This window comes from Eulemur rufifrons, chromosome 19 (assembly GCF_041146395.1).
Source record: "Eulemur rufifrons isolate Redbay chromosome 19, OSU_ERuf_1, whole genome shotgun sequence".
Classification (NCBI taxonomy): domain Eukaryota; kingdom Metazoa; phylum Chordata; class Mammalia; order Primates; family Lemuridae; genus Eulemur; species Eulemur rufifrons.
Genome location: NC_091001.1, coordinates 97859484 through 97886779, shown reverse-complemented (window position 1 = coordinate 97886779; position 27296 = coordinate 97859484). Strand labels below are relative to the sequence as shown.

General features: G+C 46.2%; 2 protein-coding genes and 1 non-coding gene across 3 annotated transcripts in view; 2 read left to right on the top strand and 1 right to left on the bottom strand.

The window, feature by feature from the left end:
* Positions 1–7401, top strand: part of UBXN2A (UBX domain protein 2A) — a 35525-nt gene extending 28124 nt beyond the window's left edge. Inside the window, exons 6-7 of the mRNA XM_069494688.1 lie at positions 707–865; positions 6872–7401. Coding sequence (XP_069350789.1) covers positions 707–865; positions 6872–7070 — 358 coding nt within the window. The 3' untranslated portion in view covers positions 7071–7401. The remainder of the gene's footprint in view (positions 1–706; positions 866–6871) is intronic.
* On the bottom strand, positions 2314–2402 carry LOC138400487 (small nucleolar RNA SNORA81). Its single transcript, XR_011236362.1, has one exon. It is a non-coding gene; the product is annotated as a small nucleolar RNA SNORA81 (small nucleolar RNA).
* Positions 7402–13363: 5962 nt separating the features above from the next.
* MFSD2B (MFSD2 lysolipid transporter B, sphingolipid) lies at positions 13364–26061 on the top strand. Its single transcript, XM_069493888.1, has 15 exons — positions 13364–13382; positions 13532–13921; positions 16811–16938; positions 17994–18118; positions 18674–18797; positions 19090–19168; positions 19257–19387; positions 21730–21820; positions 21931–22052; positions 22536–22619; positions 22896–22976; positions 23186–23295; positions 23625–23768; positions 24172–24348; positions 25452–26061. The coding sequence occupies exons 1-15, from the start codon at positions 13364–13366 to the stop codon at positions 25474–25476; spliced, it is 1830 nt and encodes a 609-aa protein (XP_069349989.1). The 3' UTR covers positions 25477–26061.
* Positions 26062–27296: the final 1235 nt, after the last annotated feature.

Below are 27296 nucleotides of genomic sequence, written 5' to 3'. Positions count from 1 at the left end.
CTGAATATTAATTCAGTCTGTCATTATTCTGCCCATATACACCACATGTATGGAGCTTATTTTTCCCACTGGGAATGAGATTTTTTTAATGTTAATTTTTATGAGGACTCCTAAGTCATATTTACCCAAGTGTATATTAACATCTGTTGGCATTACGCTGAAAAATCATGGATGCTTTTTAGCTTTATCAAATCAAAAGGGCCTGGCTTATTAAGGACAGAATTCAATGACATATTCATCCATATATATAAAAGTATCTGCATGTGTCTTTCCAGAATGATCAGGAAATACTTCATTTGTTTTCCTTTATAATCCAGGGACTGCTCTCTATAGAAAACTTACAATTTCTTCAGAAATTTAACCTGGGCAGTAGGTAAAGATAAAGTCCATAGATCCATGAATCATCTAAAATAATCTATCCTACAAAGCATTACTCAAATAATACAAATAATAATATATTTACACAGCACTCTACGAGCTTAAAAATTATTTCGATATGTAAATTTCATTAGACTCTTAGAACCATCATATATTGTGGACATAACTAATATATAATATCTTTGTGCTATTGAGGAAACAGCTGTGACTTACAAAAATCTTCATAAAGGCTATACTTAATGTAAGTTTTTTTATAGTAATTATTTAATAATAAAGTTCTGCACAGTGGAAAAACATGTATCTAACCTTGTTGTCTGAATTTTCTTAGTGCTACACCAAAAATTGTTTCTAAAGAAAAGGATATTGAAGTTGAAAATAAAAGTAATTTGTCTGCTGTTCCACTGAATAACTTGGAACCCATAACTAATATACAGATCTGGTTAGCCAATGGGAAAAGGATTGTCCAGAAATTTAACATTTCTCATAGGTGAGTCTTCCATTTCAGTATTTGTCTGATTTTTTTTTTTTTCCAAGTTTAAATTTCACTTATTTTTTCAATTCAGTCACCAGTTGTTTTTAAGAACTGACCAAGTGCTCTTCTACTGGGGTTTGGAAAAAGAAAAGAAAAAGCACTAACAAAGGATTTTAATAAATAGTTCTTTAAACTTAATATGTGAAGACAGTGGAAATTCTTGGACATCAATGTGGTATTTTCAGTGTTTTAGGGGTTTTCATTCTGGTCATTTCATTTTCCTGTTTAACTAGATATGCAATATTAAAAGAATTATTTATAATATGTTTTAAAATTAGTCACTGTAATATGCATCTATTAAGTATGTAAAAGAATGAAAATACAGGCTGGGCATGGTGGCTCATGGCTATAATCCTAGCACTCTGGGAGGCTGAGGTGGGAGGATTGCTTGAGGTCAGGAGTTTGAGATCAGTGACCAGCTTGAGTAAGAGCAAGACCCTGTCTCTACTAAAAATAGGAAAAATTAGCCGGGCGTGGTAGCACGTGCCTGTAGTCCCAGCTACTTGGGAGGCTGAGGCAGGAGGACTGGTTGAGCCCAGGAGTTGGAGGTTGCTCTGAGCTAGGCTGATGCCTTGGCACTCTAACCCAGGTGACAGACTGAGGCTCTGTCTCCAAAGGCAAAAAAAAAAAAAAAAAAAAATACAGAAAAGTATTGAAAGAAGTTAAAGTTAATATAAATTCCACCCTCAGAGATAATGAATATCATCAGTTGGATACATTATTCCAGTCTTTTATTTCTTCACAAAAGTTTTTCCTGGCCAGGCATGGTGTCTCCCACCTATACTCCCAATGCTTTTCCAGGCTGAAGTGGGTGGATCTTGCCTGAAGACTGGGCAATATAATGAGACCCTAACTCAAAAAAAAAATTAGCCAGGCATGGTGACACCCACTTGTAGTCCCGGCAACTAGGGAGGCTGAGAAGGAAGGATGGCTTGATCCCAGGAGTTTGAGGTTATAGTGAGATATGATTGCACCACTGCCTTCCAGCCTGGGCAACAGAGCAAGACCCGATCTGTGGGGAAAAAAGCAGTATCTGCCAGGCTCTTTCTTAGTAAAGTTATTCTTTTTCCTTTTGTAAGTAATATATATTTTATGGAGAAGAACTTTGAAATTGCATAATTATCATGTTCTCACAAGACCTCAGAAAATTATTTATTTATTCATTTATATCTGTATCTACTCATAGTTTCCAATTTTATTCAATAGGTTATCTGCCGGGCATGGTGGCTCACGCCTGTAATCTCAGCACTTTGGGAGACTGAGGTGGGATGATTGCTTAAGCCCAGGAGTTAGAGACTAGCCTGGGCAACACACCAGGACCCCCATCTCTACCAAAAAAACCATTAATAGGTTATGAGCTCTTACCATCATTATTTATTTATTTTTATTTTTCTAAAGATACATACACCAAATCTCAAGACAAAGGAATTAGACATTAAGAGAGAGGTCCACCCCAATCTTTACAATCTAGTGCAGTTACTTCTTGTATGTACACTTCATTATTTTGGTACTCAGATTGTCTCAGGTACAGTTAGTGAGACCTCCTTTAAACTAATTCCTGTTTTCTTTTGACACGTTAATGTAATTCTTTGAGCATTTCCTTGTTTTCTGGCACAAAAAATTTTTTCAGTTTTTTTCTATACTTTTCCTAAAGCCCTGGTTCTTTTTAGTGGACAGTGGTATTGAGAAGCCAGGATCTCAGTAGTAGATGTGTTAAATACTTTTTGCTTATCAGGGTACCACTGTTCCCAGACTCTTTGTGTGGGTAGTGCTAGCATTGTATGTACACACAGAAAAGAAAACTCTATTTAAACTATTTCAAGAAATTGAAAAGGAGGGAATACTTCCAGACTCCTCCTGTGAGGCCAGCATTACCCTGATACCAAAACCAAACAAAGACACAACATAAAGAAAACTCTACATACACATATGCATATACATATATACATAGTACATACATTTACATCTAACTCTGTATCTTTATGTATGGAAAACCATGAGTTCACATAGATACCTCCAATTTCAGTCTACAAGGTCTGTTCTAGTTTTCTCCTTTGCACATCTGTAACTAACTTCTCCCACAATAAAATGCCTGGCTCCAGTTATTTTTGTTTTTATTTTTTGTATGTTTATTTTTGTGGGTTTTTTTGGTTTGTTTTAGACAAAGTCTGGCTCTATTGCCCAGGCTAGAGTGCAGTGGCATCGTCATAATTCACTGCAACCTCAAACTCCTGATCTCAAGCTATCCTCCAGCCTCAGCCTCTCAAGTAGCTGGGACTACAGTTGCGAGCCACCATGCCTGGCTAATTTTTCTATTTGGGAGACGGGGGTCTTGCTTTGTTGCCCAAGCTGGTCTCAAACTCCTGGCCTCAAGTGATCCTCTAGCCTTGCCCTCCCAAAATGCTGGGATTACAGGCGTTAGTCAGCGAGCCAGGCCACATTGTCTTGATAATTATTGCTTTATAATAACTTACTGCTTTTTTTCTGCTTATTTTATTTGTTACTAAGAGAAGTGTGCTAAAAACTCCAACTGTGATTATGGATTTGTCTATTTCTTCTATTCTGTCAACATTTGCTTTAAATATTTTAAAACTATATAATTAGTTAGATCTAGCAGAGATAAAATTGTGTTTTTCTGATTAATTCAAGTTGTAGGGGACAAAGACTTCTTTCCTCACCCATCACTAGGTTCATGGCTGAGACTCCTCATAACAAAAGACAGATTAACAAAAGAAAAGCATATAAATTTATTTAATATACTTTTTACATGATGCAGGTGACTTCAAAAATGAAAACCCAAAGAAACAGGGAGAGCTGTGTATTTTATGTTAAGTTTGATGAAGAAATGGATAGTTTTGGAGAAATATGACTAGAGGGTAAAGGGGCTCTGATCTAATGATAATGAACTCGGGGGCACTTAGCAAGGCTTGTTTGTTTAGATTTCTTGTGGCATCTCTATGTCTCTGTACCTCTAGAATGAAGGTTTTATGACCTACTTTAAAAGAAGGACAGAATTATTTTATGGCCTACTTTCAGGGGGGAAGGTGAGAGTAGTCTTCCTGCTTCTACTGTTTGCTCAAATGTCAAGGTGCCATATTTTAGGGTAGCATGTCCTAACCTCATCAACCATTTTAGCACAATGACATGTCCCTCTTAATCACTAATAATGCTTTTTGTGTCGAAATCTACTTTGCTTGATATTAGTATAGCTACACCACCTTTCTTAGTATTTGCATGGTATATCTATCTGTTTATTTATCTGTATCTGTATATTTAAAGGTGTCTCTTTTACTTGAGTTTTGTTTTTGTATCTAGGCTAACAGTCTTTGTTAGTTTCTTTTTGTGGTTTGGTTTTGTTTTGTTTTTAGCTACTATTTTCTGAGCACTTTCTATGTGTTTGACTCTCTTGAGGGTATTTCACTTATATTATTTATAAATGTCAAAACCACATTAGACAACTAGAATCAGGGAACTGATTATCATAACAATAGAAGCAGCATGTGTTTGAACTGGTGTCCTGGAATGTTTTTCTGTGACCCAGATTCCTTTCAAATGAAAAGAAGGGCAAACTAAAGTTATAAAAAAATGGGAGTGGGGTTTTATTTTTCTGGCCTAAGCTTATTTATTTCTTTTTAGGGAAATATATTTTAATCTCAGCTTCTTAATCTAGAAAAGTACTTTCTAGATAAAGTACTTTTCAATAATAGTGAATCACTTAGGCTTTTTTTCCCTATATGACTGAAGCTGCCCAACGGTATTTATTGAGTGATGATTAATCAGACTTTGTTTTTTAATTTGAATTTTTAGTAATATATCTTCAAGACTAAGTTTTAAAAATTGCATTGTCTTTTTTACCCTATTAAAACAATTATTTTTCTTAAACTCTGTAGTGAACTTTTATTAGAGCTTATTGCCAGGTCCTTCATTCAGCTACTTCCAAATATTAAAGTTCCTTATTTCTATTTACTTTTTAGTTAACTGGAAAATATTTCTGAGTAATCTTTTATACAGAGATACACGAATGGTTGTTCATTTTGCCTGTGTACAGCTTTACTGGATACAGGGAATGTTTGATTACTAATTTTTGCTGGAGGTTCTTTAGATGCTTCTTCATTTTCTTATGGTGTTAGTGTTGCAGAATATTAATATTAGCTTGATTTTTTTTTATTCCCTTTATGAGATTTGCAAAGGAAGACTGGGTACTTACAGAAATTTTTTCATTCTTAAAACACAAATTTGTTAAGCCTGTTACCTTCCAGTCTTTTCCCCATCATTCTTTGTCACCTATAATAGCTTCATTTATCTAACCTTTCCATATCTTACCTGTTTTTTAAGATCACACTCAAGTCTTTCTACCTCCAGAAATATTTCTCTAATTCCCATAATCTTTGTTTTCTTGCTTTTTGTATTTATATTCATTGACATAAGCTTTAGCCTTTAAATTATCCAATTTTTGTTATTGAAATATTTACACAGGATCACGTCCTGTGAGTGAGTGGCACATGGTGAATTTGAGTGAATTCATTGGATGGGAGAATTCTGTCTTAAGTGCTATGCTGTATTTCATTAATTCTGAGTTCCACATTTTTTCACATTTTAGCATCTCTGAAATGGGGATGCATCCTATAATCCATGGTTGGCCATGTGGCAATCATGACAATTGTCTTTGCCTTAGCATCTGCCTCAAACTATGCAGAACCAGTGTCAGCTGAACGAAAGACCATTCCAGAGACAGTAATGGAGCACTTTTAAAAGAAATTCTATATCACCAACATATCTGTTGATACAGAGGGTAGGTATTATGTGGAAAAACATGTACATTGATGACTGAATCAAAAATGATTCATAAGATCCAAGTCTGAATAATATTCAAGTGTTTGGAATAGTCCACTTAACTATTTTACTTTACTTACATTTTCCATTTTATGGAAGCACATGAGTGATTTGATGTTTACATGAAATTAAGTCTAAAAGTGCTATATCTGTGAACATAAAATAAAATCTTAAGTGTTAAGAAAATGCTTTGTCAAGTCTGGCTTTTTAAAAAATTTTAGTAAAACATAAAATAATGATGTATGTTAAAATCAGTGGCATCTCAGTTTTGAACTGATGAACTGTGTGTGCACTCTTCTCTCTGAATCTGCATGTGCGTGCACACACAGGTGAGCATAACTTTGAGCTACATTCAAGATTACAATGATTCTAGCATAGTGAGTAACAGCACTATTTTCATTATACTAGCAGAAATCCCACCTGCACTGAGTTAAATTTTTCCTAATTGGATTTTTGAAGCACATCTTGACCTGGTATTTAAGAGGTACAACCTGTGTCTGTGTAGGATCATTGGTTGGGCCATTTCTGTTCTATTCAGAGCTAATTATATAGATTTATAAACTTCATATTATAGAAAATTTTAGATAAGCAAAAGCAAAGAGAGGATATAATGATCAGCTTCCACTGAACTATCTTTATGCAAATCCTAGACTTCATATAGTTTCATACGTAAATATTTCAGATTATGTCTCTAAAGGATGAGAACAGGCCAGGCGAGGCAGCTTGTGCCTGTAGTCCTAGCTATTTGAGAGGCTGAGGCAGGAGGATCACTTGAGCCCAGGAATGTAAGACTGTAGTAAGCAATGATTGTGCCTGTGAGTAGCCACTGCATTGCAGTCTGAGTAACATAATGAAACTCCATCTCTTAAAAAAAAAAAAAAAAAAAGAGGATTCTTTAAAAACATAGCATGATACCCTCATCATACCTACAATAATTAGCAGTAATTCCTTACTATCATCAAATATCTAGAGGTCAGCCTTTAAAAGATAGCCCAAATGACCAGTTATATCATAATTTGATTATTCTGTGTATTAATATATCCCGATACCTTCACGTGTTCTTACTAGTTTAAATTCGCTAATTCAGTTTTTCATAAAATTATAGTAATAGTTTCTGCTGTTTTACAGGGTAAGCCACATTAAAGACTTCATTGAACAATACCACGGATCTCAAAGAAGTCCTCCCTTTTCCCTGGCAACAGCTCTTCCTTTCCTCAAATTGCTAGATGAGACACTCACACTGGAAGAAGCAGCTTTACAGAACGCTGTAGTCATTCAGAGATTCCAAAAAACTGCTGAACCTTTTAGAAAACTTTCAGAGCATTGATTTTTGATAGACTAAGTGGAAAATTTGCAGAGAAATGATGGTTGTTAAGTGGGCAAACCAAAATGGGGGACAGGAAGAGTCAGATTCTTGCTGGACTTTTGGTTCACCTACTGTTTAACTCTCAGATGACAAGATTTTTAAGTAAGTACAGGTTAGGAGAGTAACATATGACTGGAAAATATATTCAGTGTACTTTTTCCAAAAGGCTACTCAAAAGAAAAATATACTTACTTTCAAATACCAAGTAATCAACATAAGATATATTAAATAGCTATATCATTTAGAATCTAAATATGGTATAAATTAGCAAATATGTTCACAGCATCTGTCATTCAAACATTCCCAAACAGGTATTTATTTAAATGTTAGCTGCCTCAGCGTTTTTAAATGACACAATACATTAAAAAATTATAAGTGACAGGTTAAAAGCATCAATATAATTATTTTAAAACTCAGATAAGATCACAAGGTTAAAGAGACCTGTTTTTACCACAGCTATGCCTAACTTTCACAGTGTTCTTGGTTTTCATTCTGTATTGGCAAGATACACCCAAATATTAATTTGGCAACAGTATCTTAAGATGTATTTTCATTTAAGAATAAAATTGTGTGGTTTAGTACAATGGCAATATTAATCTGCCTACTCAAATTTCTAAACTTTCTAAAAATGTAGATTTTTTTTAAAAATTACATTCTCTCTACTGTGAACCCTAGTTCGTTTCCTTTTATTTTATTTTCTTTGAAAAATTGGGGATTTGTCTTTAGCTAACATTTGGGGTTATCCATTCATTGGCCACCACTCACATAGAATCTAATGCCTGTTTGTTACATTACTAATTAACGAATATTTTTTAAATGCATCACATGAAGTATGGTTTTATATTTCAAACATCAGAGTCATCCTGTGTGTACATTGGAGCAGCCATCCCCAACCTTTTTGGCACCACGGACCAGTTTCATGGAAGACAGTTTCTCCACAGACGGGGATGGGTGGAATGGGGTGTGGCCTCAGGCAGGGATGTGCAGTCTGTTTCCTAACAAGCCACAGCCCACGGGTTGGGGACCGCCACATTAAAGGATTATTTATTACATTTTGATGTCACCAAGGAAAATATGCTTTGTATCTTAGACTTCTTTTTTTTTTTTTTTTTTTTTTTTTTTGAGACAGAGTCTCACTCTGTTGCCCAGGCTAGAGTGAGTGCCGTGGCGTCAGCCTAGCTCACAGCAACCTCAAACTCCTGAGCTCAAGCAATCCTCTTGTCTCAGCCTCCCGAGTAGCTGGGACTACAGGCATGCACCACCATGCCCGGCTAATTTTTTCTATATATATTTTTAGCTGTCCATATAATTTCTTTCTATTTTTAGTAGAGATGGGGTCTCGCTCTTGCTCAGGCTGGTCTCGAACTCCTGAGCTCAAACGATCCGCCCACCTCGACCTCCCAGAGTCTAGGATTACAGGCGTGAGCCACCACGCCCGGCCTGTATCTTAGACTTCTAACTAAAACAAGTTAGACTTTAATATTTCACTGTCAAATTAAATCCCCTTGCCTGAAAATAAGTTTAAGAAGCTTTTTTGCAAAGGATCTATTCAGTCAGATTTAAAGTAAAGTTTACATTGAGGGTCCCAAGTCCCACAGCAGCAGTAATGTTCATAGGGTACAAGTTTAAAATATTCATTTAAATATAACTTCCAAAACATAAACAGATTTAGTGAGAAGAGAGGCATTGTTTTCCATTTTTTGAAAATATCTTACTTTCTAACTTGAAGACAGATGGATTCTCATATCTGCTTCTACATTCACTGTATTGCAGTATTACATATCATGTAGCCTCTGGAAAATACTACTGTATATTCATGAGAGAATGAAAAAGAAGCAGATAACACCTTAGTGTGATTATGAGAAGAGGTTTGACTTTGAAGACTCCCTGAAGGGATGCCAGGGACCCACCCCCAGGCGTCTCTTGCCCACATTTTGAGAACCAGTCTTAAAAAGCAGTGGTTCACAATGATTCTCAAGCCTTAGTGTAAGAATCACTTGGGAAGCTTTAAAAAATGCCCATTCCTGTCACCTACCATAAACATTCATTGTATCTGGGATGGGTGCTGGATCTGCATTTTTAATCTCGAGTGATTCTTAGGAATGTGGTAGAAGTACCATTCTTCAGGAAATCCTGTGTGAAGCTGTTATCCTTGTCCCCCACAGCTTGCTCCTAGAGAGGCTTCTGCCTATTAATGCTGAACTAATCATGACATAAACCTGTGTTTTATAGCACAGCTGAGACAAGACTGGAACATTTAATTAAGGTTTTTACTAAAGGCTCAGGAATAACAAGGGAAATATGTACGTAACCAGATGACCTATCTTTTGTTGGTGGTCTGTTTTCCTAGCTCTCAGCCATCCATGTGGCAGAGGTCTGTGTTTTTATTAGAAAGGGAGAGAGGACACAGGGGAGCCTTTTCCTTTTGTCCTTTATTCTCAGAAATAAACAGGTACATAATTTGAAAATAAATATTTATTGTCGGTAATGTTTACAAATGAGATGATAAAATCAATGAACTTATCTTTCAGATATAAAAAGTAACTTATGATTGTTAATATGTTCAAGAATCTTTAAGAAAATGTTTCATATAGGCCTATCATGTAGCATTTTCATTGACATAATTATAATCAATATATGATTTTTTATGTATTTCTGTAAGGGACCTCTCACTGGGAATGTTTCTTATATACCTATAGAAAAGCCTCCACACAGGGTGCAGGGTAGCTAACACTTACAATCCCAGCACTTTGGGAGGACAAGGCCAGAGGATCACTTGAGGCTACAAGTTTGAGACCAGCCTCGGCAACATAGCAATCCCATCTCTACAAAAAATTTTTTTTTTAATTAACTGGGTATGGTGGCATGCACCTGTAGTCCCAGCTACTTAGGAGGCTACACTCCAGTCTGGGCAACAGAGCAAGCCATGTCAAAAAAAAAGCCTCCTTGGTGGATTTTCCGGTTTTTAATTATTTAACCATTGGAGGATCTCGTGTGTATACATGTAAAACACACCCCAGTGAGAGGTTCCTATAGAGAAAGACCTGTCTTCAGCAATAACCTTAATTTTTGTAACTCTGAAAATTTTTGTTAATGTGCATAATAGTCTCAAAGGTTTTCTAAATGAGAATCAGCGATAAAGCTTTTTACCTGAAAGTTTAAAAGTTGTACAGTTGTTAGATGTGTAAAATTCTCATAACAGGTTGACTTTGGAAAACAAACTGAAATTGCTAAGGGAAGGAAAACTTGAAAATATAAGCATGTTAGGTATGGAATACAATTTGACCTAAGCAGTTGTTCCAAAACTGCCTTCAGTCAGTTTCTTGAAAATAATTGCTAGGGCTGATATATGAAAATATGTTTCTAATTTTGCAGATTCTGATGTATTGATGAAATTACTGTGCATTTTCCAGGTTAAAAATGAATCTTAAATACTTCTCTCATTCAGTATAACTTCATGATGTTTCATTCTATTGATAATATGTATGCATCTATTTCAGTGCCTTAAACTATTTGGAAGGCAATCTTTTGCTAATGGTTAAAGAACTCTTCTCTTAAGGATGAAATACTCTTTGTTAAAGGGATCTCTGAAATAATTTACACTTGTTATAAAATAATTATATGTGGACACATTTGTTATTTTTGTCAAAGTCATTCAGTTTGAGAATCAACAAACATTTATTAGGTGCCTTCACTTCAACCAGCATTACTTTCATTTAATACTCAGAAATGTAAAAATGTGATATTTAAAATACTAACCTAGTGCTTATGTTTATTTTTTAAACCATCTTGTGTGTCATGAATTGAACTAGCATGAAGACTCTGTAGTAGGGTTTACTCCTTTGTTCTTTATCTTCCTAAGTACAAACCATTTAATTAAAAAATTGCTAATCACACTAAATCCTTAAATAGAAGTGGTTTATTCCATAGACTAATATTTGGTTCTTTGTCATTTGTCTTAAATGTATTTTTTTTTTGCACAGGTAATTCATGCTCATTATAGAAAATTATAATGTGTAGATATGCAAAAATGATCTTTAAATTACCTATTCCATCATTCAGAGATAACCACTAATAACATTTTGGTGTGCATCCTTTGAGAGATTTTTTAGTGTATTAGTCTTTTGGTTTAATTAAAAGGCAGCTACTTTGGTTATTTTAATCATGCTGTTTTATTTTTTGAAATCTAATTTATTTGTCTTTATTAAAAATTACATTACAAACTTTTCTTTTCTTTTCTTTTTTTTTTTTTTTTTTTTTGAGATGGAGTCTCACTCTTCTCACCCAGGCTGGTGTGCAGTGTCACAATCCTAGCTCACTGTAGCCTCAAACTCCTGGGCTCAAGCGATCCTCCCGCCTCAGCCTCCTGAATAGCTAGGGCTACAGGTGTGCACCACCAAACCCTTGCTATGTTGCCCAGGCTAGTCTCAAACTCCTGGGCTCAAGTGATCCTCCTGCCTCAGCCTCTGAGTAGCTGGGATTACAGGCATGAGCCACTACAGCAAATTTACCATCACTCTAAGTAAAATAATAGCTGGTAGGAAAAAAAATGCCTTTTATTTTAAATACATTCTGTGCAAAAAACATAGATTTTTTTTTTTCCTGCTTCCTTTCAAAATTAAAATTGTGGTAGTATACATAACAAACTACAAGTGTTGGGAATGAAATGTTTCTAAAAATGCATATAAAATTATATTTAAAAGATTATCTAAAGAAACTTTAGCTTTAGTTTAATTTCCAAGGAATTAAATATTTAGCACATGAATTATCTAATCAATCCTTCCACCTCAATCAAGGAAACAAAAGGTATCCATTGTGTAGATTAAGAATTGAGACATAAAATAGAATGACTTGCTCTAAACTGGGTAGTGTATCCTTTAGGATTAGATTTAGCCATGACAAAAAAACCAAAATAATAGTTGCTTAGGAGATCAGGTTTTTTTTTTGTTTCCCATGCAAACGTCCAGAGAGGTAAGAAGTTCAGACCTGGTAGATCAATTTTACTGAAACCATCAGATTCCTGTACATTTGATCTACCTATCTCAGCACTCAGGGTCTCAAGATAGCTGCACTGTCACCAGCCATCACATTTTCATTTCAATCAGTAGGAAGAAACACAGACCCCAGTGGCTTTATTGAGATGTAATTCACATCCCATGTAATTCACCCATTTAAAGTTTGTAATTCGGTGGGGTTTTCTATGTTCACTGGTTGCGCAACTATCACAATCTAATTTTAGAAAATTTTCATCCACTCTAAAAGACACCCCATACTCAATAGCAGTCACTCCCTCCCACCAGACTTAGACAACTACAAATCTACATTCTGTCTCTATGTATTTGCCAATTCTGGACATTTCGTATAAATGGAATTATACAGTATTTTGTGTGTGTGTGGCTTCTTAGCATAATGTCTTCAAAGTTCATCTATGTTGTATCAGTCCTTCATTCACTTTTATTGCCCAATAGTCCATTGTGTTTATCCACATTATATTTATCCATTCATAACCTGTTGAACATTTGGTTTCCATTTTTTGGCTATAATATATAATAAATAATGCTAATGAACATTTGTGTTCAAGTTTGTATGTGAACATGTTTTCATTTCTCGGTGTGAAATAGGAGTGAAATAGCTGGGTCATGTGGTTAGTAACTCCACGTTTAACTTTATGAGGAACTGCCAGACTTTTCCAAGAGGCCTGCCTTTACTAGTTTCCATTCCCACCAGCAATGTATGAGGGATCTGATTTCTTCACATCTTCCCCTACACTTGTCTGTTTTTTCATCATAGCCACCCTAAGAGATGGTATCTCATTGTAGTTTTGTATTACCATGTGCTTATTGTTCGTTTGCATATCTTTAGAGAAATATCTACTCAAATCCTTTGGCCATTTTAAAATTGGGTTGTCTTTTAATTGTTGAGTTATGAGAGTTCTTTATCAATACAAATCTCTTATGTTTTGCAACCATTTTCTCCCACTCTGTGGGTTGTCTTTTCACCTACTTTTACAGCACATAGTTTTTCTTAGTTTTTCATTTTGATGTGGTCCACCTTGGGCTTGCCATGTCCTAAGAAACAATGGTCTAACCCAATATTATGAGGATTTGCTCGTTTGCTTATGAATTTTATAATTTTAGCCTTTACATTTAGGTCTGTGATGCATTTTCAGTTACTGTTTGCCTCCTCTTCTAAGGTCCTTTCGGGAATATTGCATACACCACTCTGCTTGCGTTCACGGGCAAGAACTTAGTTACATGGACATCCTCACCTTCTGTATGAGAAATTGAAAAATGTGTATTTTGTGCATCCGATATCAAGTTTAGCAGGTTGAAAGCCTGTTCAGCCATAATCTAAGTTTGAACAAGTTGCTTCTATTGCTTCATCTTTAAACTTTTTGCTAACTTTTACCCATGGGGATTTAGCAAGAGGGTTTAGCGCGATCCCCTCCTCGGTCTGCAGGGCGCTTACTCCCTTGGGGACCTACCCCCAAGGAAAACAATCCTGGCGCATTTGCGCGCGTTCCCCCAGCGAATTGGCCCTTGGAGTGTTTGGGGAAACGGAGCCCTGCACTTCGCAGTTCCCGGTTTCCCGCGCGTTGCTGGCGGCCGGGCCAGACCGCCCCTCGCCGCGCCCACTTGGCGCGGAGCCGCCCCTCCGCGGGGCGATAACGGCAAGGCGACACCGGCGGCGATCAGAGCAGCTGTGCGCGATGGCGGTGCCTCCTGGACCGGCCCCAACCGCGGAGGCGCCGCCGCCCCATCTAGAAGCGCTCACCTTGGAGCCCGACTTGGTGAGAGCAAAGCGAGGGCGCGGGGGTGGGGGGTGTAGACGGGTGGTGCGTGCGGAGAAGCGGGGCGGCCTGTGTCCCCAGGGGGCTGGAGGGCTGCGCATTGCAGCCCCTCACCCAGCCAGGCAGCGCTGCAGGATTGCCCACCCCTCTGGGGGCTTTGGCAGTTGATAGCAAAGAGGCTGAGGATATTGGGGCGCCCCACAGAGAATAAACTGGGTCCTGGACAAGGGAGGTAACTCGCTGGATTCATTCAACAAGACAGGACCAGCGCCCTCTCCTGTCTCCTGATTCCCAGACTAGTGCTCTTGTCCAGACCACTAACTGCAGGTCCTCCCGGAGGTCCCTGAGCCCTGGGCAGGTAGGGTTTCAGTTGTGCATGAGGAGGCTGTCTCCCTTCCCCAGTCACCCTCTGAAGCCCTGGTGTCACCCAAGCACCAGGCCCTCCTGGGGGAGACTGACCCCAGGAATGGCCTTCCTGGCAGGTGGGAACCCGGTGGTGTCCTCCGTGCCTCCGCAGCCCTCATGATGGGGCTGGGCACGTGCGGCAAGGGTGGCTGTGCTGGAGAGGAGTTAGGAACCTCTGGGCTCTGTGGGTCTCGCTGAACCAGACATCCACTCCCCACTCCATGGTCAGGGCGTTCTGTGGCCTCACTTGACCACCTCAATCCCCCATCTTGGCTCAGTGCTTTCTCTCAGGCACTTCAGAGCAAAGGATTGGGCCCCCCAAGAAAGAAAGTGAGATAAGGAGGCTCTCTGCGGACTCTCGCTTCCCAGGGAAATTTAGAAATTCAGGGTGAGACTAACAACAGCAAGAGGGAAAACTAACATTGGCAATGAAGTACCAGCATTTAATTCTCCTTACAGCCCTGTGAGGTGTATTGTTCCATTTTACATGGGAGGAAACTGAAGCTCTGCAAGGCTAAGTAGCTTCGTTGGGTCACACAGTGAGAAATGGCAGATCCCAGGATTTGAATCCGAGTTTCTCTGACTATAAAACTGTGAAGGGCTTTGACATAAGAAGGTAAAACTACTGTATGCCTAGTTTCAGCTGGAGTTTCTTTTGAGTGCCTTCTGTGTTCCACAAACTTGCTAGGCCCATTTAGGGGGAAACAAGAGTCCCATCATGGGGGAGGGGAAGACTGTCATGTGGATTCTGCCTGTTTTTAAAGTTTTCTGGAAGTTGACATAATGTTCACACAAATATCAGAAAAGGAGAACACATCCTGCCTTGAATGTGGTTTTCTCCTGTGGGTAGGAAGAGTGTGCAAAGGATGTGATAAACCCTTATCTGGGAAGACCTGCCTTCAGAAGAGCCTGCTTGCGGGGTCCTGCAAGATACCAGAGTGGGTGAAGCCGGAGTCCTCCCCACTCCCCCTCCCGTCCCCAAACAAAGGATGAGAAAGAAGCATCCTCATCATCTTTTGAAGAAATAGCACTTTACACAGTGTTTTTCATGGCCATTTATTGCTTCAGTGAATATATTGAGCACCTACTGTATACCAAGCATTGTTCCAGGTACTGGAGACACCATAGCAAATAAAAGTTATAGTTCTTACTCTCAGAGAGCTTACATTCCAGTGGGGAGAGCCAGGAAATATTAATAAATGGGAGTATACCAGGCAGTAAAATACAAAGAGAGAGACTTGGGTGGTCAGGGAGTGTGAGGTGACATTTAAGCTCAGACCTGAATGACAAGGAGTCAGCTCTTTGAAGACAGAAGAACCTCCCAGGCAGTGCAAAGGCCCTGAGGCAGCAACAGGCTTGGGCATTAGGAAGGAAGCCACCATGGCTGAAGGAGAGCTATTTGAAGTGAGGTGGGCAAGGCAGTGAGAGCTGATGGGGTGGGCTCATTAGGCTACTGTGAGGACTTGGAGTTTTATTCAAACTGTGGAAGGTTTTAAGCAGCAAGGAGACAGGGTCTGATTTATATTATTACAAGATCACTGGCTGCTACATGGAGAGTGGATCACAGGGAACAAGAGCAGAAGCAGAGAATCCAGTTAGGAGGTGCTCACTGATAGATGAGATGGGGATTTGGGAAGAGGAAGCAAGGATGAATCCTAGGTTTGTGCCCTGAGCCACAGAAGGGACAGTGGTGTCATTGATGCAATGGGGACTAGGAGCTGGTTTAGAAAGCGGGATAGAAATCAGAATCTGTGTTTTGACCATGCTAAGCTGATGCCTCTCTGTCATCCATGTGGGGCTGTAAGAAGGCGGTTGAATATTCACATATTCAAGTCTGGGGTTCATAACCTGGAGTGTGCAGGACGGTTAGGGCTTGTGAGATATATATCTATTGAGAGCTCATAAACATTACTTTGTTTCAGTAGTAGGCTGGAGGGGGAGGAAGTTCTGATTTGTTATGTGTACTGGCTTTCTGTGTTTTACGTACTCACTATAACTGATTTCAGGCTGCCAGTGGTTCAACAGCTGGCTCGCAAAGGTCTTGAACATTTAACAATCTGCTCTCAGAGCCATTGCCTCACTTACTCACCAAAGCAACCTTGTAAGGTTGGCAGGGATATCTACTGCATTTGACAGATAAAGAAAACAAGGCTTAGAGAAAAGAAAGGTCACACAGGGAGTAGATGACAAAGAAAGGGCTCAAGCCCAGGTCTCCCAGCTCTGGCCTGCTGACTCAGTAGGTTAAAGTTGCCCGCAGCAGGAAGCATGGGGGAAATGTAAGGAAGAATTTCCGCCTGGAAATGTTTAGAGGTCATGGTTCAGGATTTTTCTTTTTTTTTCTATCTCACTTCCCCTTAGGATGATTTAGGGACAAAATGGGTCTGAGGGGTTACTGTAAAAGCCCTCAAGACATCATAGGGACCTCAGGATGCTTCCGGAAGCCATGGTGGTGTGGGGAGCTGTTTTGTGTCTGTGGGGGTAGGGGCTTAACACCTCTGTCTCCTCCAGGACAACAGAGCTGATCGCCTCTCTTTCTGTACGAAGGTGTGCTATGGCATTGGTGGGGTCCCCAACCAGGTGGCTTCCAGTGCCACAGCCTTTTACCTACAGCTCTTCCTGCTTGACGTGGCACAGGTGAGTGTGGGCAGCCGCCCAGGGTCTCCTGCTGGCATCTTCCTTGGTGTCGGGGCCCTCCACCCCCACCTGTACTTCCACTCCCGCCATCCTCGGTAGACAGCACTTCTGACCCGAGCCTGACAGAAAGTCAGATGCTACCGAGAGCAGTCTCCTCAAGGATGTCTATTGCAGCCTGTTGGTAGTGGGAAATGAGAAACAATGTGATAACCCAACATTACAGAAGCGGTTGGGTAAGTAAGCTAGTCCACATGATGGACTCTTGGACAACCATTCAAAAGAATGATCTGTACCATTCTTTTGGAAGGATATCCATGATCTGTCAAATAAGAAAAGCTAGTTTTAGAGAAGAGTATATAAAATGATCCCATTTTAGCAAAACAAAAACATGCTCCATATGTACATTCATATGGGTATATGTATGTATGCATTTATACATGATTAAAATATGAGCATGGAGAAAATTCTAGAAGGATACACACCAAGTTGTTAATGTTGGCTATAGGAGGGAATGGTAGAGGATAGAGGGTAAGTAAAATCAAATTTTTAAAATAAGGTATCCATGATTTTTTAAATGACACTCTGATATGACCCCGTTTATGTAAAATTATAAATTTCAAACACAAATGCATGAAAGAATGATCATCAAAATTCTTCTGGCAGTTGTCTCAGCATGGTGGGATTGCAGGTGAGCTTCACTTAATGTTTTCCTGTATTGTTTGAATGCTTTTCTACTGAGTGTATCATTTATGTAGTCAGAAAAACCAATAAACCATTTTCCTTGTGAAACACAATGTCTACCTCTGCCTGTCAGCCCAGGTGCACCCTCCTTGCTCTGAGCCGCTCCTAGATGAGAGCCCCTGGAGTCCTCTCTAGAAGGGGCCGACACGAGTAATAATGATGCTGTCAGCTCCCTCCACGGCCCGTTTCTTCCATAGTGCAGACTCACCCTCACCCCTTCTCATCAGTGTCCTTGTGGGGGAGGCCGGGCGGCCCTGGGTACCCTCTGACTCTGCCAGGCCTTGGCTGTCAGTCCCCTCCCCTGTCCATTTCAGATCCCTGCTGCCCAGGTGTCATTTGTCCTGTTTGGAGGGAAAGTGTCTGGGGCAGCTGCCGACCCTGTGGCTGGGTTCCTCATCAACAGGAGCAGGAGGTCCACGTCAGGACGACTCATGCCCTGGTGAGCAGCCCCTCCCTAGGATCCAGGCACCCACCCTGGCCCTAGGCTCACTGTGTTTGTCACAGCCTGTTTCTTAGTGGAAACCCTCTGGACAGCTAGTGGACAAGACTGAACAGTGTAGTAGGCGCACTGGGGACTGGACTGGGTCACACTGTGAGTCATGCAGCAGTTGAGAGACATTTTGGGGGACCCTGTCTCACCAGATGGCACAGAGCTGGACAAAGCCTCCAAGACTCCCAGGCGTGGCCTGTGGCTCTAAGTGTAGTCAGGCTGCCCTGGAGGCCATGGAAGGTCTCACGGAGGAAGCACACCTTCCTGTGCTCCAGTGTCCTTAATACAGGGAATGGCACCGCCGAGCACCCAAGAGCCCCCAGAGCCCCAGCAGTGAATGGCTCCCCACGCCCACCACCTCCACAGCCCACTCCTCCCCCTCCACGGCTTCCACCTGAGAGCCCCAGCCCAGGGCTTCTCAAGGGGCAGAGAAGGGGTAAGGTGGTTCCCGGCTCTTCCTGTCCTGGTGCTGGGGGCCGCTCCACCTCAGCTGTGCTTCTGCAGGGTGCTGGGCTGCACCCCCTTTGTCGCCTTGGCCTACTTCTTCCTGTGGTTCCTGCCCCCCTTCACCAGCCTGCGAGGCCTCTGGTACACAACCTTCTACTGCCTGTTCCAGGCCCTGGCCACGGTAAGCAGGGCCCCCTTCGTGGGCCTGGACTCTGGGGAACCCCAATGCTGGCCAGTGGCCACGCTGAACTGTTTTGGGGGGACTCACCGCCCTCCCCTTCCCCTCTGTGCCTGGAAATCTACCATTAGCTGCGCTGGAAGCCCCCTCCTGCCTTTGAGCCCCTAACTCCGGCTCCCGGGGTAGCGGTTGGGATGTGTCATTCCAGCCTGTGGGTGCCAGGATGCGACGGGGCGGGTGCTGGCCTTAGCCTGGCAAATCGGGGGGACATCCTAAGCCCTGCCGGGCGCCTCAGTTCTTCCAGGTGCCCTACACGGCGCTCACCATGCTCCTGACGCCCAGCCCGAGGGAGCGGGACTCGGCCACCGCCTACCGTGAGTGTGGCGGCTGCGGGAGGGCGGGCGCCGCCCCTGGGACCCCGCGCCCGGCGGGTCCAGTCACCTTGCTGCGCCCTGTCTTCAGGGATGACCCTGGAGATGGCGGGAACGCTGATGGGGGCCACCGTGCATGGGCTCATCGTGTCAGGAGCCCATGGGCCCCACAGCTGCGAAGACACTGTGGTCCCCGAGCCGGCCGCGGTCTCCCCCGATGCCGTGAGTGCCCGAGGCGGGGGACCCCCTCTGCGGGGTCACGTGGCCTCCTTCCTCTAGGTCCGCTGCTCCACCTGTCTGCTGGGGCTCTCTGCCCTCTCCTTCCTTCCAGCTGAGCACGTGCCCCGCAAGCCCCCAAGCCCCGCTAATCCTGCCTCTCCCCGCTCCTTCCAGCACATCCGCGCAGCGTCCGGACTGGGGAGGCTGACCCGAGAAGGGGCCGCAGGGGGGCAGGAAGGGGACTGCCAGGGGCAGGGAGAGGGGCGGCAGAGGGGTTTGGTGTCCCTGCCGCTCTGGATAAAGCCCCTCCTCTGACCCGTCCTGCCAGGCGACCCCCAGCCCCTGGGAAGTGGTGGGAAGAGAGGGGGAAGCCGAGCAGCCCCACTGGCAGCAGGTCCCTCTGCAGCAAATAGCGGATACACACCTACTCTCTCCCAAGTTTATCTTTTACTTCTCTATTCCCCGCCTTTCTCCTTAAGCCGATGGCATCGTTATCCTCCAGAACCCTGGGCATCCTCCTTGCCTCCTCTCTCACCTCTCCAGCCTATTACCAAGTCATGCCCATTTTCTAGAACAAAAATCTGGCGTGTGTTCAACTACTCTGCATCCCACTGCTCTTCCCTGGCCCACGCCGGCACCCACTGCAGCAGCCTCTCCCCTCCAGCCACTTCCCCAGCACGTCAGAGTGACATCTGAAGGCAGTTTGGCCAAGGGGGGCCCTTGCCTTCGGGACTTGGCACAGGCTACCCCGCCCCGGGTTTGGCTGTGGCCTCTCCTCAGTGTGCCCTGCACCCTTCTGCGTTGGCCTTTTTTGCTTGTTTTTAAATTAATGAATATTCAGATTTTGTGAATTTCAGAGTCACAAAAAGGCACAAGGTGGTGATTATCAAAACGTGGTCCCCGGACCAGAAGCATCAGCCTCACCTGGGGACTTGTTAGGAAGGAAAATTCTTGGGCCCCACCCCAGACCTTCTATTCCCAAATTCTGGGGATGGGCCCAGCAATCTCTATCTTAACAAGCCATCCAGGGGATTCTGTCCCCCTCCCCACCCAAGCTTTCAAAATCATGAGAATAATAGCACAAATCCCCATGGCCAACCAGTCACTTAAGAAAGCGTTACAATGGAGTCCTTGTACACCTGTCCTCAAGCCCATCTGCAGGGCCAGCTATAACCTTGCCTGTGTACAGTCAGAATGAAAGTGCGGGGCCTCAGGGAGCGTGAGAAATCAATCTCCCTCTCCCACTGTGCCCACTGCTCCAACCGAGGCATTGCAACCTCCAGCACTGGGCCTCGCTGGGTGCCTGCTAGATGCCTGGACTGGGGTGGGTGAGAGGCCCCGGCTCTCCAAATCCACCCTGGCACTGCCAGCCTAGGGCTATGGCCTTGCCCCTCCTGGGCCAGCCCTCCCTGCACCCACACGCAGGCCCCCACTCAGGCCTCTCCACGCCCCCTCCCCAATGCTGCCCAGTGGTTGACAGGATGTGGGTAGAGCAAGGGTGCCAGTGGCTAAGGGTTGGGGACGGGAAGGTGCCAAAGAGCGGGGAGCAAGAGCCTGAGAACCCCTCCCTTGGTGCGGAGCCACATGTGAACTGATGCTCGAAGCCCTGGGTGGCCCATGCCACCATTGGACTTCACTTACAAAATACAAATTCACAGATAAAACTAGAATTCAAGAATTTCAAGACAGCAACAGCAGAGCATTAAACCCCAAGTGCAGCGCCCCTCTGAGCATGAGGCCCAGGACATCTGCACGGCCCCACACCCGTGACCCCATCCTGTCTTCTTTCTCTTTCCTCCCCTTCCCCAGAGGCAGCCTCTGTCCTGACTTGGCTGACTGTCACTCGCTTGCACGTCTTTATATACATTTTATCACATGCGTGTCCCTCCCTGAGTGGCAGGTAGCACTGTCCTGTTTTCTGTGTTGTCGGGGTCATTGCGCATCTCACTGTGCTGTAATTGCCTGCTTGTGGTCTGTCTCCTTCTCCCACCCCAAGCCCCTTATTGGGGGTGGATGGGTCGCTCACTCATCATTGTAACCTCGGGGCCTGGCATGCAGACGTTTGCTTCACAAAATGAGAGAGAGCGCGCTGACCCCTGGTGGCATCGAAGCCTCCTTTCCATGCGGGAGGCGCAGGTCAGCAGAGGGGATGAGTGTGGAAGGACCATCCTGGCCCTTAGGTCTCTCCTGCTGGGCTGATTCAGGGGAGGGGGACCTGGCGTCCTTGGGCTTGGGCCTCAGGTCCCTCTGCTCCTATCGGGAGGTACTCCTGCCCTGGCCCTGAGTGCCGCTACCTCCGAGAGCCGGAGCCACGGCCCCCACCCCAGCTCTGTCCTGTCCCACAGGCTTGTCTCTACTCCATTGCAGCCGCCGTGGTGGTCGTGATTTACCCTGTGTGCAGTGGTCTGCTCTGCCTGGGGGTGAAGGAGCGGCCAGGTATGGGGTGCAGTGAGGGCTGGGGAGGCAGAAGCTGGGGGCAGGGCTCCTCTTGGGGGTGGGTGTTGGTTTTGAGCTCTGCCAAACTAAAGTGTCACCTTCCTGTGCAGACGCCACTGCCCCAGCCTCAGGCCAAGGCCTGAGCTTCCTGGCTGGGCTGGGCCTCACTGCCTGCCACCCACCCTTCCTGAAGCTGGTGGTCTCCTTCCTGTTCATCTCAGCTGCCGTTCAGGTACCTCTGGCCCGCTGGTCCCCACTCCCTTGGCTCCAGCCATGCTGACCTTGTGTAGGTTCAGGGTTCGGTCTCTCGGCCCCCCTGCATTAGGGTTAGGCTTAAGTTTTATAGGCAGAAACCTGCAGCTGGCACATGGCCCAGCGGGGCTGGCGCTAGGACGGAGACCGGGTAGGGCTTGTGGGGTTGAGGCGAGCAGGGCCCAGGCGCTAGGAGGCTGACAGCGGCTGGGGTGGCTTCCTCTCATGTTACCTAAAATGTAGTAAAGTCCACCTGATCTTAGCTGTGCAAGTGGGGAGGGTGGCCTAGGGATCCCCTGTGTTGGGGATAAGTGTCCTTTGTGGGGGAAGGGACTACATGATGGTGGCAGCAAGGCAAGTTCAAGGTCCCAAAGGAGAGGCCAGACTTAAGGCCCTGTCCTTGCCCTCAACTTCTGAGCTTCTGCTGTTCCCAGCACACACACATTCCCGTCCACCTCCTCAGGTGGAGCAGAACTACCTGGTCCTGTTCTGTACACACGCCTCCCGGCTGCACGACCACGTCCAGAGCCTGGTGCTAACCATCCTGGTGAGGGGACTTGGGGTGGCAGAGGCCTGGTCACTTGGGGGCCTAAGTTGGGGATATGTGTGGTCCTTGATGTGACACGTGTGGGCGGAGTTCTCGTGGTCAACATTTTGGATGTTGCTTTGCTCTTGGTCACCTGCATTCCGGCAGAGGGTGGGCCTGGGGCCAGGGTCATGAGATTAATAGCCACTGGTTCAAACCAGGGGCAAAGCTGAGTTCGGGCTCCCATCTGCAAGCCAGGGCGCTGAGAGCCCAGGCAGAGACACCGCTCTCTCACAGGTCTCGGCCGTGCTGAGCACCCCGCTGTGGGAGTGGGTGCTCCAACGGTTTGGGAAGAGGACCACAGCCTTCGGGATCTGTGTGCGTGAGGCGGGGAGCAAGGTGGGGGGTGGCAATTGGGGGAAGAGGCAGGGGAGGTGACCATGGTGATGAGCCTCCTGGATCTGTGTCCCTTTGGGTATTCAGAGCCTGGCACAGGGCCAGGCGCGGGGGTCATGGTAAAGAGCTGTGTGTGAATGAGAGAGCCCGGGGAGCAGGTGGGGGGCCAGCTGGTGTGTCTGTCTCCCCAGATGATGGTGCCTTTTGCAATCTTGCTGGCTGCTGTGCCCACAGCACCCGTGGCATATGTCGTGGCCTTTGTATCTGGCGTGAGCATTGCTGTGTCCTTGCTGCTACCCTGGTAGGCTTGGGGGAGGGTACGTGGGTGTGGGAGCCTCATATACTTTCATGAGGGGTGTTTCCTCCTTCACGTCACCCTGCTGTCCCAGGTCCCCTGTGCCCAGCCTGTGCAGGCAATGGGGCCCTCCTACTAGGGTACCAAGCAGCAGGAATGCGGGAGGTGGGTGGTGGGGTGCAGGCACACGTATTGCCTGGCTCTCTGGGGCCAGGTTGGTCCTGGACAGGAGGAACCCAGGGATGAATCCCACTTGGTCTCTGTCTGCAGAGAACTCACAGGCTGCTACCTGTCCAGGGTATAAAAGGGACAACTCCGTGCCTCCCTGCCTGCAGGTCCATGCTGCCCGACGTGGTGGATGACTTTCAGCTGCAGCACCGGCACGGGCCAGGCGTGGAGACCATCTTCTATTCCTCCTACGTCTTCTTCACGAAGCTTTCAGGCGCAGGGGCCCTGGGCATCTCCACTCTCAGTCTGGAGTAAGTCGCAGGGTGGGCAGGTGCCAGAGGCACAAAGGACCAGTGGGGAGGGAAGAAGAGGGCAAAGTCTCACCCTGCCCAGCTAGGGGCCACCCATGAGCCTGGGGCCCAAGCTCTGCTCTGTCGAGAGTGAGAGAAGCCTCCTCCCCCTGGGTCCTCTGTGCGTGTGACCAAGAGGGGCTTTCTTGGGGACTGAAGCCCCAGCTCCCCACATTCACAGCTCTCCCCAAATTCCCTGGTCAGCCCACGCCCTTGACACTCCCCTGCACTGTAATTAGGCTGATCTGACCAGGAAATGAAGTACAAGCGTCAGGAGAGTGTGGGGTGGGGTGTCTGGGATCCCTCCAGCCAGGGAGCCCGGCTTGCAGGACGTGACCAGCTGGGTGGGGGGGTGTTTCTCCAGGTTCGCAGGGTATAAAGCAGGAGCCTGCCAGCAGGCGGAGGAGGTGGTGGTTACCCTCAAGGTCCTCATCGGTGCTGTGCCCACCTGCATGATCCTTGCCGGGCTGTGCATCCTCATGGCCGGCCCCGCTCCAAAGGCGCCAAGCCAGGACACCTCCCGCCAGCCGAGCCTTCGGAGGTGGGCCCCCGCGCACACGGGCACACACAGGCCGGCACAGAGACGTGCACTGACATGGGAATGACTAACGCCAGCCAGCAGATCACCCTGCGGGATCACACAGATAGCTGAACACTCCTGCCTTTGGGAGATTCTTCCCTTAGCGCGGTGACTCCCTTTTCTCCTGGATGTTCTTCTGCTTCCTTGGATTACCTGGTGGATAATCCCTCTACCAGGCAATGGGCTCCCTCCTTGCTGCCCTGTTCTTTTTGCTCTCCTCCGCCCCCTGGGGACCTCAGCTATTTGCCTGACCTCAAGCACCTCTTGGGCCTGGTGACTCCTAAAGCTGCCCCTCTGCCCTGGACGCCCTTTAAGTTCCAGATCCACATATGGCTCCCATTTGGACATCCCCACCTGATAATCCCACAAGGATGTCAGACAGTCCCCACGAGCTCTAAACCCATCTTCTTCCCCTAACTGGCTCCTCCGCCCACGTCCCTGTCTTGGCGAAAGGCACCGGCATCCACCCTGGAGCTGACACCTGGGGATCTTCCACTCTTCCCTCCCACAGGCTGCACTGAGACCTGTCCTTCCCCCACCAGAGCACCGACCCCACTGCACGGGAGGATCTGCTCACTGTCTGGCTTTCCCAGGAGGCTGTGGGGACCTTGAAGGCTGGGGCTGTGTTTTATTCATTTTTGTAACCCAGGAGCCCAGCACAGAGTCCGAGGCCGAGTCAGAGCTGACACCTGCTGCCGTGTCAGCTCACCTGGCCCACTGCATTCGTGGGCACGCAGCGTGCACACCTTACAGAGCCATGGGCACGTGCTCACACACAGGCCCGCACGGGACAGGCAGGGAGAGGCATGGCCAGCCCTGCTGCTCCGTGGCGATGGCTCAGACTCTTCCGCAGCATAATGCCCAGATGGCGCTTTCCACGTCGGGGCGTGACAAGCGGGTGGGGAATTGCTTGATGGCAATTGGAGGAACAGGCGTGTAGCTTCATTAACAGGGCTTGCAAAGGGAGGCGTTGAAGGGGAGTTGCTGGGAAGATGAGGAGCAGCCACGGAACCTTCCACGGGGCTCTGTGGCAGGACAGACCCTGCTTCTTTCCCTTCCTGCAGGAGGACCAGCTACAGCCTCGCCTAAAGTCTGAGAGGGCTGCTGTGAGCGGAAGCAGCAGGACCAGCGTCCTCTGGGCCTGGGTCAGTCGTCAGTCGCTTTCTCTCAGCACTTGAGCACCCACCATGGCAGTTTCACATGCAGCCTTTCTTCCTGGGATGCCGGTCTTCAGTGATGCCTCCTGAAGGGACTGGCCTGTGCCCCAGGACCCCCACCCGGCATCCCTTGCCTGTTGACCTCAGGCCAGCTCACATGGGCCTGTGCCCCTGACTAGCCCCGCAGCGCCTCCTTCTGGAAAAAGGAAGCCCCTCCCCAGCCTGGCGTTCAGGCTCCTGTGGGAGCCCCAGGCCCAATACCCTGTATAGATAGCAAAGCTCCCCTGACAGAAGGACAGACACACAGGCCCCGTGTTTGTCCTGAGGCCTCGCGGACGTCTGCTGAAGAAACAGAGAGGCTGAGAGACCCCACACGAATGGGCAGAGTGAGGACACATGGACATGCTGGGATGGACGGTTAGAAAGACACAGGGAGACCCAGTGAGGCCAACACCCCCCAGGGAGAAGGGGGATGGCAGCGGGACGGCAGCGGGACGGGAGACTGATGCCACTCAGCTGCTGTCAGTGGATAGAGACTGATACCGGGCCACCCAGGGTCAATCACTTTTGCAAACAAAAATTGTTTGTGTGGAAATACTTTTCTTAGATTTTATCTTATGAAAGCACAGGAACTATAGTTTTCTAGAGGCCATATTTTTAGGGGAGGAAGATCCACTGAAGTTCATTAGTTTGTAAAATGTGACCATGAACAGCCCTCATCCCAACTCCTGGAATCCCCTCGGGAGGGAAAGGGGAGGCGGAGCCCGATGTCACTGGACCTGGCCATGCCCCCCCAGCCATATATCCCTGGCTCGCATTTCCTTAGACCAGGACACCATGTGGGAGGCAGGTTCCTTCTTCCCTTGGGAAGAGACACAAAGTTGAGACTCCAGGGTGGCCCAAGGCAGCAGGCTATGGTGGCTCATGTGGGTTGGGGTCTGGGGAGGGGTTGGGGAACCTGTGGGGACCCTGATGCCCCAGAAACTCCTGCCTAGAGAAGTCCAACACCTACAGGGCCTGAGGTACATTTTCCCCAGCTCTGCCCCCTCCATGGGGTCAGCTCTCCTGAGCCCACAGCCCAGGGACAGGCCCCCACACACTCCTGTTTAGATCTTTAGCTGCCCCTTAGGGGCAGGACCCCTGGGGCCCAGAGCTCAGACTCACACTCAGACACGATGTGCTCCTCAGAGCTCAAAGCACCCGGATTCCCTCACGAACACTGCAGCAGAAGGAACCTGGCCTGGTCGGCCTGCTGCCTCAACTCTCTGGCCCTTGTGGTGCTGACATGAGTGTCTGGTCCTGGAGGTCACAGAGCACCAGAGAAAGAGCTGGCCTCAGCTTCTTGGCATGGCCTGTTCGATTCAGGAAGGGGCTGACAGGAAGCTCTGCCCACCCCACTATGGGCACACAAAGACACACACGTACTTGCTCACGCACACAGATGCTCCTGGAAACAGGATACAACAGTTTCTTGACACTGGGATAGCACTGGCTATATGGAGACGGTCCCTGGTGAGACAGAAGGCCAGGAAAAGTTTCTACTATGTTATCATGAAATGTCATGCTTTGGAAACCAAGGCAATGCAGGATGAGAAGCTTATGCCAAATTCTCTGTTCCCGGTATTTCCTGGGAGCGCAGCTGCAGGAGGCAGAGCTGTACAGCACAAGGACAGCGGCAGGAGGGCCTCTAGGGGTCCGAGGTTAGATCTCAGAGACAGGGTTTGCTCATGGGCTGGGTATATGCCCCACATT